This window comes from Corvus hawaiiensis, chromosome 6 (assembly GCF_020740725.1).
Source record: "Corvus hawaiiensis isolate bCorHaw1 chromosome 6, bCorHaw1.pri.cur, whole genome shotgun sequence".
Taxonomy (NCBI): Eukaryota; Metazoa; Chordata; class Aves; order Passeriformes; family Corvidae; genus Corvus; species Corvus hawaiiensis.
In genome coordinates, this window is record NC_063218.1 from 39,561,322 (window position 1) to 39,574,587 (window position 13,266).

The 13,266-nt window shown below is 38.4% G+C and overlaps 1 protein-coding gene across 15 annotated transcripts in view; it reads right to left on the bottom strand.

The window, feature by feature from the left end:
* The window catches only part of PHF21A (PHD finger protein 21A), a 135,287-nt gene that overhangs the window by 24,190 nt on the left and 97,831 nt on the right, over nucleotides 1-13,266 (bottom strand). For 10 of the 15 annotated variants that reach the window (XM_048305936.1, XM_048305931.1, XM_048305935.1 and 7 more), the window contains 5 exons: nucleotides 10,401-10,601; nucleotides 6,495-6,749; nucleotides 4,614-4,700; nucleotides 2,072-2,368; nucleotides 256-354 (listed from right to left, as the gene is read on the bottom strand). In XM_048305936.1, coding sequence (XP_048161893.1) covers nucleotides 256-354; nucleotides 2,072-2,368; nucleotides 4,614-4,700; nucleotides 6,495-6,749; nucleotides 10,401-10,601 — 939 coding nt within the window. The remainder of the gene's footprint in view (nucleotides 1-255; nucleotides 355-2,071; nucleotides 2,369-4,613; nucleotides 4,701-6,494; nucleotides 6,750-10,400; nucleotides 10,602-13,266) is intronic. The other 5 variants (XM_048305940.1, XM_048305938.1, XM_048305943.1 and 2 more) reach the window with 2 other exon arrangements.

A 13,266-nucleotide genomic window follows, 5' to 3' on the forward strand; every position in this document is an offset into this window, starting at 1 on the left:
TTGAAGAAAGTGTCACAGAGAAACTATGATCTTCTAACTTACAAAAGAACTATCAGAAGCCAAATGTATTCCAGAACTGAAAAACGCAATGCACTATATGTATTTAGATTTCGTATTCTGTACCCTTATCAACTACTGCTGTCCAACAGGAACATATGGAATGTTAAGGTAAGAAGTCTTGAGGGAACAAAATATTTTCTGAAGGACAGTGTCCTTTTCTTTTCTTAAAAGAAAGCTCTGGATATGTTCTGATACCTGTGGATTTTCTTCTCGTTTTGGCTTCGGTGCAGCAGGTGGAGTAACTGTACGACTTTCTGTTTGCTTCTCTTCTGTTTCCACATGTGGTTTAATAGTCTGAAAGAAAGCAGTGTTTCTCTCATTCAGTGATAAGAATGACTTTTTTTACTTTGACTATTAAAGCAAAACAAATACTTTCACAGATACAGAAGAAAAAATGTTTAGAGCTGGAAGTGTACTTAATTGAGGAATCTGATGTGAGAAGAATGTTAAATAAGGTATTTTCATTTAACAAAGAACGAAACAGCCTTGTCACCAATCCATTACCCACACAGCCCACGAGATATAACAGTGATTTCAAGAGTTAACTCAAATCATCATCCTCAAATCACCAAAACGCCTGGGAATAATAGACACTTCAAGAAAACTCATCCCATCAAGACTTCCACCTAGAAACCATTCTGCATGGCATATTTTGTACTTCTCACTCCTCAGTCTTCGTATTTCATAGAATTATGAATGGCTCAGAAACTGTCTCTCTGAATCCCTCAATCTCAGATATTTCTGAAGCTTTTTCTTTTCTCAAGTCATAAATCTTCTGCATGACATTCCTCAGCCTATAGCATGGATGTTGAGGCTATAAACTGAGTGAGGTAAGCTACAGAGAGACAAACTTTTCCTTTTATGATATGGAGAAACTATACAGAAAATTCATGTATTATTAAACCATCACCATTCTTCTACGTTTTTCTGTAGTTGCCAGTAATTATTCAAGAGCAAATGAATATTGCTGACATCAAAAGGAACAGGCATCAAAAGTCGAGTATTGTAGAAGTACAACTTCAAATCACATGAAAAGGGCACACATTGCTGAGTAACTTGTGGAACAGCCCCGAGGTATGCAAGAACCTACTCCTGACACTTCACGAGCAGAACTGAGCATGAGCACATCTTTCATGCACATGATTTTCATAGTCTCCATAAGTATTTCAAAAGCAGAAAGAAGGCACATTAGTCTAGGAAAGAGTTATAAATGACAGATATACTACTATCATCTATATAAATTACATCAATATTATGTATTATAGTATGTAACATAGTATACAGCGTTACACTATTACTAATATACAATACACAAAAGAGTTAAAAGTGAATCAGATTATTGCTTTACTTGAATGGACTGGCAAGGACTCTCAGTTGCAATCCACACTGACTTAGGTAAATTTATTTTACAGAAGGATTTTCTGGAGAGAGACTTTAAAACTAAATATACAGAATTCTCTGCTTCTGAGGGTCTCCTTTCTGTTCATTCAATCCAATTTAGACACAGGGAACTATCAGACTTCAGAAGGTGAAGACAGAAGGTGAGACTATTTTGCCTCCAATCACAAGATCGCAAGATCAAGGGATCACGGAAGAAATGGCTCCATTTATCCTATTAAATATCCCTAGAATTTTGTGCAATTTTTGCCTTTCACATAACCACCCTTTGAAAAACAAAAGGGCTTGATATGAAGATGGATTTCAGCTTGTACTTGTTCTCCAAGATACTAGTCAAACCCTGCATGTAGCCCACTTATGAACTACTGACGTTTAAACAGTAGAGGGAGCATAAAAACACTGAAGCAGGAGAAAAAGGTGCCAATGGCCCATATTAGAGGCAATGGTAACTTCTATCCCAAGAGCTGCAAGTCATTCCATAATTTGTACTGCCATTGGAACATGAATATCTCCAGCATCCACTGAAAACTTCTCCCTGGTTGTCGTTCTCTCCAAACCTGCACAGTAAAGCAATAAACCCAGTATCTTGCATTAGTAGACACTTCATCTGTACCTGTTTTTCAATGTTTGGTTTGCTGATCTGTACAGTCTGAGGTCCAGCAAGCCTGGTACCCGGTGCTGCTATCACGATGCTGGTGAGCTGTGCCATAGGGAAAGTTTTGGCTATGGTTGCTGTCTGCCCGTTAACTACACGAACTGGATGTATGGAGTTCTGGGAGTTGGGTAAAGAGGTGGGTGTGAACTTTGTTGTCAGCATCACAGGCCTCTGAATAAGCTGAGGAGCTGCAAGCATTGGAGGAGGTGCAGGGGCAATAGGAATGTTATTTTGGGCAACCGGTTTAGGTCGAACCTACAAAAATAAAAGAAAGATAAATTTGTATGTCAGTATTTCAGATCAACTTTTTACTAAGTCTTTCAATTCATCCTGTATAATCTGAAGGAGGCTGCTTGATTTTTTTTAGATAATGTAATTTTAGCATACTGTCTTAAGTATGTTAAGAGAAAAAAGCACCACATTTTCAAGCCTACTTACATAAAACCCATCCATAACATTTGCATATATAGTCACTGTCCCTGAAATGGTATTTGGATACACAGACACTTATACTGAATGTTTATTGCCAAATGCCTTACTGTATCTAAATTAACATCTTGGTTTTACAAGCCAAAAAACCCATGTAATATTTACAGGTACAGCTGAGGTGCTCATGTTAAAAGTGTTTCAGGGCTTTGTAATGAACCTCCAAGAAGTTATGAACAGTTGACTGTGCCCTGAAACAAGTAATTGTTTTTTTCAGCCAATACCTGTTATTTTTGTCAACTCTATATGTTATTTAGATACCTGCACAACCAATCTTGATAAGCCAAAAAAGTGACAAGATTATATATTAATCCCTTACTGAAAGTGATGAAGGTACAGGTAAATGCAGTCATTTCTCTTATTTCACAAGAAAGAAAAGAGCCACAAGAATCTTCCAAAACTCCATCACCAATACCTCCTTATTTCTTGTCCCCATTGTTAAGTTTGTATTCAACAATGGCCTTATAATATCATTACAGAGTAAAGAAGTAAAGCACATTACTTTAAAAATAAAGCTTTTCTTTTCCTTGATTCCTATTGTCCTATCTGCCTTTAATACTCCATAAAGCATTTTACCATGAAAAACTAGGTCACATTCCAACAGATCTCACCATACCCAAATCTTAATCAGATACCAGCCTTCACTTTCCTTTCTCACTTTCCAAAAGATTTAGACTTTTATTCACAGCACCATTTATTTCCTACAAATTAAGTAGTTCATCCAAGATATTTTTTTTTGTTACATAAAGAAGCAATCTCTGTCCTTCCCAAATCATGAAGAAAAAAGTAAACCACAAGTTTTATTACTCACCTGAAAACAGAGGTCACTCTCTCTTGCAATACAGAAATACTTGGGAATAATCTAGAGACATCTCATTTTTCCTTTTTGTTGCTCATGAGCAGCAAGCAACAATTAGAGCGATTTAAGGCCTTGGGTGATGCTTTGATTTTGATGACACCTATTCCATGGGTTCATCTCATTTGATGCAAACAGGATCATACATAATCATCATACACAAATTTCATAAACACAATCTCATACAGGCTGGAAGGCAGCTGAGGAGGTCTCTAATTTGACCTCCTGCTCAGAGCAGGGCCAACACTAAATGCAGACTGGGTGGCCCAAGGCTTTGTCCAGATAAGTCTTGTAAAACTTCAAGGACAGAGCTTTCACAACATGTCTGGGAAGCCTCTTCCACTCCTAATTGTCCTCAAAGAGAGAAGTGTTTCCTTATATGCAGTCTAAAACTTCCCTGTTCCAATTTATGAGCATTGCCTCTAATTTTCCTGCCAAGCACCAATGTCTCCAGCTTCTTCTTTATTTCCTTGCTGATATTGGAAGTAACACTGCTGTTAGGGTCTCTCTAAAGCCTCTTCTCCAAACTGGAAGAGCCCATATTCCTTGACCTCTCCTTACAGGTCATATATTCCTGCCCCGCCCCCCCCCCCGCCAGCTATCTTAGTGGCCTTCCTTCCCATGCTTCATTCAAATTTATCAACCAGGGTTTCCAGAACTGCAGGGTGTTTATCAGACTCAGTTTTATGATTGCTGAGGAAAGGTGGATAATCTGTTCCCTGAATCTACTGGCTGTGATCCTGTTGATACAGGTCAATATGCTGATAGGCTTCTTTGCTGTTAGGGCACAACACTCATTTAGCTGCGGTCGAACAAGACCTTTTAAGACGTGCAGCTCCTCAGCCAGTCAGTCCTCAGCCTGTACCTGTGCAGGGAGTTAGTCCATTCCAGGCACAAGACTTTGCCTTTTTCTCATGCTGAGGCTCAAGAAATTCCAGCTGGCCCCTTCCTTTACCTTGGCTAGGGTTCTCTGCATGTCAGCACTACCCTGAAGAATATTGACTGCATCCTCAAAGTTGGTATCATCTGCAAACCTGTTGAGGATGGATTGTCTTCTCCAGCACATCATCAATAAACAACACAATGTTCATCAAAAGTCTTTCCTATCTATGCTATAATTAAGTTCCTCCTTCTGTTGTTTGTTCTCTGTATACTCACCTGTGGAAGAAAATTTGGACGAGGAGTAAGTCTGGGAGGAGGGATGAACTGCGGCACTTTTATGGGCTGAGGCGTCGCCTGAACCTGCTGTAAGAACATGAGAAAGCTCAGTAAGAGGTAAGAGGAAATTTAGCTTTGAAGTTGTTCACCAAAATCAACAGCCTGAATGTGCTTTCAGACCTGATGTCCTTGGTTTTCACTCTGTAAATAATTTTTCACAGCAAGAGGTTCCACATTAGAAATGTATTAAAGACAGAACTAAACCTTACTTTCTAGATCCTACACACCTTGCTTCACAAATTGCAGGCATATTTCCTTTTAGTTCAGCTGTACTAACAACCGTGCTCTGCAGTCTAAAACCATTTCATTTGATGATAATAAAAATTCATATTTGTTTTAATCATTAAAAAATGACATTACAACAGACAGAAAATAATAACAGACTTTGATACCCAGCTATATGAACTATGGTCTTTTCATAGTGAATGGCATACAGAAGAATGAGAGAACATCTCATGCAAATAGTAAAGATTTGGAAGTTACAACTCCTTTAGCAATATTAATGACACTATGAGGGGCTCTACATACACAGCTTGAAATTTTCAAAAGTAGGCCATTCATTTAAACAATTAAGATCTGATTTTAAGAAAACCTAAGTACTTCCCTGTGTAACTCAAATCAGCTGCATGGAGCTGCCACGTGATTAACCACTGAATAGCACTACCTGAGTACCTGGGGAGAGTCTCTGAAATTAATGTCAATGTTATTTTACACCCTCCTATACTTCTGTCCACCCACATAAGATGGCAATTTTCTTCAAAAAGGTCTTGTAGTGATTAATTAATGCTCAGAAAAATATTCTGATTTTTTGGATGAAATTTGCTACAGAAACATAAATCATGGACTAATATTAAAACAGAATTACCTCCTCAAATCTAAGTTATTCAGCAAAGAAATGAAGCACAGACACAAAGGACAGATGAGAGTGGTGCAAGGGACGACACAGGAAAAGAGAACAGTAGAAAAAACTCCAAATAGTCTTCTCTATTCTGATCACAAACATAATGCTTCATTGGGAAGCAAAATTACTTCCATTTACATTATTAAACTGTATTTTAATAAATATAGATAAACTGGATTTATGTTTAATAAAGCCATAGCCTTTACTTCAGAAGTAAAACTTCCCTGTCATGTTGTTTGTTATATAATTAATGCCTGGTTTGCAGACCAAGAAGCCTATATAATCCAATTCTGAAACACTGGTTCTTTTATTTCTAGGTGGCTAACTATTCTGGAAAAGACTGTGTGATGTAGCCAAACCACAAAATTTGTACTTCCAAAATACAGGTTTTTAAAGAAACAGCATCTGTTTATGTGTTTGAAAAACTGGTGAGTGAGGACACGGTAGTGGGCAGACTTAAGGGACGTGTCTAACACCAGAGACTTTATCATGCAAAGAGAACAAGAGAATGACCCAAAAATATCCTAAGACGAAGACCCAAACGGATCAAATGAAGAAAGTCTGACATCTCCTTTGCCTAAGAAAAGAGTAGGAATTCTGCAGAACACAGCCATACAGATTCAGTAAGGGCAAAACAATCACTACTGCCCCATGACTACAGTTACTAACAGGGGAAACTTTACACAGAGATGATGATAGCACTGATTTAATTCTATAAAGCAAAACAGTAGTAACAACCCACACGGAGAGAAATGTTTTTCTCGTAGATTATAACTTCAGCAATGTCAGCTAGTGAAGACTCACAACATGTCCCTACTATCCTCCTTTCTGTGTGAAACCCTGACTTTTATTTTTTTCCAATAGCCCTCTTGTTAACCAAACCCATACATATCTGCGGGGCAAACACATGAAACGCTTACCAAAGTTACTGTGTTTTTTGTCACTATTTGGACTGCCTCAGCTCCTGGCCCAGTGACCTTATTTGTTGTCTGGAGGTTGACTGGTGCATTCTGTGCATCAGTGCTGAGGACTGCTTTCTGATTGTTGTTGATAGCAGTAACCATGGCAATGGTAGGTCTCTGACCCACAACAGAGGCAGGCATGGTCGCAGTTGCTGCTTTCAAGACGAGAGGTAGTGTCTTAGTGGTGATCATAGAAGCTGTAGTTACAGTTTTCTAAGGGAAACAGAAAATACACTGTAAGAGACAGAGACACTCCATATCAGACAGGACGTGGGTTGGTTAGTCAGAAACAATAGACAGCATGAGAAAGAAAAGGCAGCTCTGAGCCTATCTACCTGCTGTTCAGACAAGCACATTATCTTACACCTATGAAAATTGGATAGCTAGAAAGCATTCTCATTTGAGGCACCTGTTTGGTTTGTTTTAATCACCTGCAGCATTGCAGATTGTAGCAAAACAAATTCCTGAGAAAATTACAATTAAGTGTAGTAGCGGCATATGCATTTTGGATCTTTCCGTTTCATATTGCTTCCAAACACGCACTGCCAATATCAAACCTATAAGGTGGAAGTTTATGAAACGCAGCAACAAACTAGCTTCTCATCAAGTAAAACTCTTATTTTCCAATGGAAACTGTAGTTACAGTGATCCTCACAATCAGAGAAAGAGGGGGAAAAACATTCGTAAGTTGGTTTCTTTAAAAACAAAAATATATTTTTATTTCGGGCATCCCAGTTTCAGCTTTAGTGACACACACAGTTATCTTGCACTGAACTTTCTTTCCTAAGAGTATCAGTAGGGTTGTCCTGAAGTTGTAAGAGCTGGCTGTTAGTCTGTCCAGCTGCAGGCAATTAAGTTTAACTTCTGTGGAATGGGCTAGTTTTGGAACATATATTTGACACCATGATTGCTCTTGGCCTGTTTTAAAAAGAGTGGTTTTGAATCATGTAACACCAGCATTTATCTGAAATGCCTCAATACATCATGTCCAAAATTCCACAGTTAAAGCAACTACCATTTCACAGTTTTGTAAATGGTACTGTCTTCCAAATGCTAAGGAAAATGGACATTACAAATCTCATTCAAAAAGCAACAAGGTGAGCATCTAAATATAAAACCAGAACAGGATGCGAACAGAAAACTCATGACAAGTGACACTCGACAGAACGGCAAATAATCTTATTTCTTTTCTCTTTGGTGTAAAAAATCCATTGCACTGACGGCACTGCATCTTCAAAACTTTAGTGACATGATCAAAGGCTCTTAGTACTAAATAACCACCATTGCCTCCTGATGTCAGCTCTAGGTTCTACAGAAGAAAAAACGGAAAACCAGGCATCAGGCAGTCTTTGTGTCCTGAACATGCCTGATTTAGGCTACTTGATTTTAATCGTACAAGACCTTTATCTTTTTTCTAACAAAATAATGTATTTCCAGTTGGATTCTTCAGTATTTTCACCAATACTATTCCCTTAAACAGAAACACAGTTTACCATCACACCTCTAATTTCATAATAATTAAACTATGTCCCCTGTCAAATATGCACAAGTGTGAAAAAATTCACTGTATAATGTCAAATCAAAGGATAATTTATGCTTCAGTTTCATACATTTATGAAAAATCCAGACATAATTAAATTTTCCTTGTTGCGACACAATTTTCTTAACTTTTTATCTGAGATCTAAGAGTTTATCGACCTCTGCTGCACCTTCCCCAAAGAAGAGGCTCCATTCCTATAATGCAGTAACATTATTCAAGCTTTTCCAGTGAGTTGTAACGTGGTATCATTTTCACAAGCATTACATTCAGCCATAAACGTTTTAAAGAAAGGTGTAATCAATCATGTAATACAAGACTGTGACTCTTTCAAGGGGTTCTATTAACTCTGCAAGTACTCAGAGTACAGTTTCAGTCAGAAGATCACAGAGCTTGAATATCCCTGTTACTTTGCTGAGTATTAATTAGATTGTTTATTCTAAAAAGTAGTCAATGCATTAATTCATACTGAAGTGGCATTCATTGAGTTTGCATTATTGCACATAGTATTGCAGTAATATGATCTTTTAGGAGGCTTGCTGCTTATGAAAATTTTAAAAGCCCTTCTTACTGGACTTTTAATATTATGTATATTAAAATGTCACTGTTAATTATGGCATTTATACCTTGATTCCTAAACTTGATTACTCCAAAAACAATCATTGAAAGCATTCTCTGTACTGACATAGCCTTGAAAAATGTGTTATTTACAAAAGCAGGCAAGAAAAAACTTCATAGAGAGACAAAATACTTGACTTCTCTTTGCTGAAAGAGCTTGAGAGACAGTAAGACAGAGGCACAACTTTAGATGCAAAATGTGTGCAGAAACAAGTGAGGATACTTCAGTATTTTACCAACATAAATTTAAAAAGTGTTAAGGATAAAAGCTGGCTTATTTATCCAAGGGACAGGACAACCTGCCTTCCAATTTGTAACTACTTTCCAAGTACTACTGTACCAGTGATAGTCAGAAGAGTGTAGCAATTTTTTGTCTGTTTCGCTAGAGGGCTCTTTAACTTTGAACAAAACCTCAATTTTTACAACCCAGGAGATGACCTGGAAGTTAATGAATGAATGCAAAGTGTGGAATACTGAGAAACACATGAAACTGTATTTGCTCTCATGTTTCCTGACTGAGAAACAGAGATCACTGAGAAACAGTGATCCATTGTTTGCCTATAAATACTTTAGGACACAGTAATATTTGCTCCTTTGTTCCATTTTAGCTTTGATATTGATGCTGCTGCTCAAAATGCATTTTCCTTAGTTAGGTTTGCTTCATTTCTTCAATATACTTTTCTCAAAAATACAATTAGCTAAGCTTCACAAATGCATTTTAGAGCGCATCCAAACCAGCTTGCTGAATTAACAAGAGAACTAACAGCCCAACCATTTCTCTCTTCTCTGCTTTCAGAAAAAGGGAAGATGAGAACCACAACTGGTCAAAGCTGTGGGTGTGATTCACTGCAATGTGCATAAAGCAAACTTCATGGGTGAATTCTGCCATCTGCCTATCCAGGTAAACATGAGCTCCTAAGATTGCATCAATAGGAAAAAAAAGACTTAATATACACTTCTTTTTACAGAACGCCTCCCTGCTTTTTTCAGTACACTTTTGTAAATCAAAATATCTGAAAAGGAGAAATTTGAAATTCTCCTCTTAAGCAAACCACTTTCTCTGTTGAGTTCTGGGATTATGTCTCTAATCCTATACTGTACTGAAATTCAGTTCACCTTCGCAATAAAGATACTATTTTCTAAAACTTGAACTCTGCAATTAACACTGTACACTTTTAGACAAATCCTTGAAAATTCAGGTAAGTATTATTTGGTATTAATTACATCTGTTTAAAAAGAACCAAGCAGAAAGAAAAGGACCTGTTTTCTTGCATTTTGTTCACATTTGTAGAGGGCATTCTGTTAGCCATTTAAAAATAAAGGATTCTAATCATATACCTCATACAGTGTGTGTAAAGTATTTACTGTTTCTTGAGACCTACTAGGTATGGTCAGACTCATTCATGCACCTATGGAAAAGATAGGCTCATCTGCTAAACATTCACTTATTTTTAAGAAAGGTGATACTGCCACCCTTCTTTTCTGTGGGGTTATGATTCAACTTTTAAACAGTACATAGTTTTTTATACTCAGATTGGAGATTTTTGCCAAAAAAACCCCAGAAGACTGATATCTGCATATGCATAGAAGAAGAAATTCATATTGGTACACTAGCAGGCATAAGTGAAAATTTGTGGTTTTCTCTTTGCACATTTCCTAATTTTCAGTGAGCTTCACCTTTAGTAAGAAAAAGAATTGTAGCTTTTTACCTGTGATCCTATCACGTTTGGAGAGGGTGCCGTGGACTGCTGCTGCTGTTGATGGTGATGTTGCTGTAGCTGTTGTAGTGGTTGTGGCTGTGGTGTCTGTAGTTTGTTTTCTGACTGTGCCAATGGCTGTATTTGAAATTTGCTGTCTGGCTGTTCCTGCTTCACTATCAAATTCTTTCGAAGCTGTTCCACCACTCTTTTCTACCAGATAAACGAAACCATAAACAGAAATGATGACAGTTATTTAGCTGCACATACTAGAGAAAATGGTAACACCTAAAGATACATTTATTTAATGTAAATAAGGAGCTGCTCAGAAGCTTAGTGAGATTTCTCTTTTTGGAATTTTAGGTATTGGTGTTATCTAATAGGCATAGTGTAAAATAGGCCACAGAGGAGTATTACAGCCCAGCAATGTGATCTCACTATTCTTGTAGAAACCCACTGACCAAAATTCAGTGGGTTGCCTCAAGAAGTTGCACTTACAAGGAAAAGGAAGTTAAAAATAACACAACCATTTTGACAGTACCAAATGCTTTGATTTTTTTTGTTTTGTTTTGAAGCATTAATATTCAGACAGTACAAAACATAGAGATGGAGAAAAAAACCCAAAACATCCAGCTATTTACAACAACTGGAAGAATATTTTCCCTCAAATCTCATTCACGCATGGTTATGAAATTCTGAGCTAACAAAATACCTGTTCTCTTCATTTTGCAGGTATACAGTAGACTTATGATTTTAAGTATCTTGCTTATGATGGGCTAAAACAGCATGATGCCTCACACAGTGAGTTTGTACCTCTAGCCCAGAAGATAACAAAAAGGGCAGGCTCCCAAATGAGCAGATTTGAAAACTGGAACTTTAAAAAGCCAAATAAAACCCACAAGCAACAAGCCCCCACCCCTGTTTCATAATGTTGAAATGTGTGAGTTCACAAGATTGACCTTCTAGCAAAAGACCAAATTCAGTGACTTGAAGATACAGAAGAAGGGCTGCCTGGCTTCTATAAAACCCACAGCCCTGGCTGAGGATGCCTGCTCATCTCTGACAAGGGAAACACAGGCCCAACCTCACTGAAAATTCAGGGAGTTAGTAATGGACTACAGCCTGAAGGAACTATTTTACCCTGCATCCACTGAAGTGCTAAAAGCTGTCAAAACCTAAAAGCTGTAAACTGTTTGTTCCCTTCTGAAACACGGATAAAATAATAGAAGTGTAGAAGGCATTTTCCTAATTCAGGTATTTCACATAGTTTTAGATGTCCTGTGTCATCAGCTCACCTGTACAAGTAATAACTGAACAGTCATTTAAAATCGCTTTCTGTAATGATCAACCATGTTAACAAGCAAATCAAAGTGCAGCATCAGCAAGCAGATACAAGAACTGAAAAAACATTTCCAGAGAGTAACCCAAGGGGGAGGAGAGAAGAAGGCAGAAAAGTAGGAGAGGAAATAATGCAACGTGCTTATAGAATACCTGCCAAAAAATGGACTGCACATAAACTGCACAGGAGGCTAAAGAATTACCATAGCCAGCATGAACAGGGAGGGAGTTTTTGTCTTCCACAGCTGCCAGTATGAAATTCAGGGATAATGGTGCTCTTCTACTGATTCCCTGACTGGAGGAAATCAGCAGCAATGGCCCAAGAATGAATTTCCATCTTGTTCTTTACAATGGGAGGAACATTAATGAAAGGATCAAAAAAAAATTAAAACAGAAAAAAAGAGAGAGGCAGACTGAGGACTCCTCTGCCATACTGCTACAGCAGAGCAAGAGCCAGCGAGGAGAGCAGGGGAGCAGGAGCGAGGTGAGTCACATGGCGTCCACACACCGCCTGCTCCACCCCAGGGCCTGAACCATGGCCTGCAGAGATGGGGTAAAACAGGACCAAAGCACAATTTGTATTAGAGCCTTGTGCAAAAACTGAGGCTCAGCATATTTGGCACAAGATGGATAACATGAGCGGAAAAACGCCATTGCTCTGGAAGTCTACACTAGCCTGTTAGAGGCTGCTGAGGGCTGCCTGGGAGCAGCATATCCTGCCATCCATATCCATTATGCAGATATTAAATTGGAAGAAACATCTAATGCTTTTAAGATTCAGAGAGTAAAACTGAAGTTTGCACTGCATGCCAATTGCTTACGCAGTTTAATAAGCTGCTTCTACCAGCTGTCGGTAAAAATACTACATTGAAACTACAGAAAACATTTTACTATCTGCAAGACTGTTGGGATTATCTGTTTGTTTGTAATTATCAAGAGAGACACTCCGAACAACATATTTCAAAGTTACATAGCTGAATTAGCAAACCCAGACGAGTCTCTCAGGGTTGCACCTACACAGGAACTCGGAGCAGATCTACTCCCAATTTCAGCGCTAGCCTCTGCGTCCCCCTCTGCACAGCCTCAGCCCACGCCGCTGGTCTGACACCGCACGCAGCGCACGGCTCCTCCGCATCCTGCTGGAAGTGCTGCTCTGCAGCCACACAAGCGCCCAGCACGCGGCTGTCTGCAGCAACCTCAGCAGAGCCTCCTTCGGCAGGGAATTAAACAGGAGGGTGCTATGAAAGAAACGCTTGTTTACTGTCAGACTTCATTAACACTGTATTTTAAAATTGTTCCTCAGTTATTTTACTGTTCTTAATCAATTTTAAAGACAGTTTGTGTTACAGAAAGTACAGTCTGTATGACTGAGATTTGCCAAGGCTGATACCAAGTCCTAGCTGCATGTCTTGCAGACTGAATGCCAGTCAGGCTCAGGTGTTCTAAAAGTACCCCAGAATTCGTAAGGAATTCCTAATTCTTTAAATGTAATCATTGCCATTTTCCCTTCCCACTCTTATTTAAGAATATTTAATTCTTA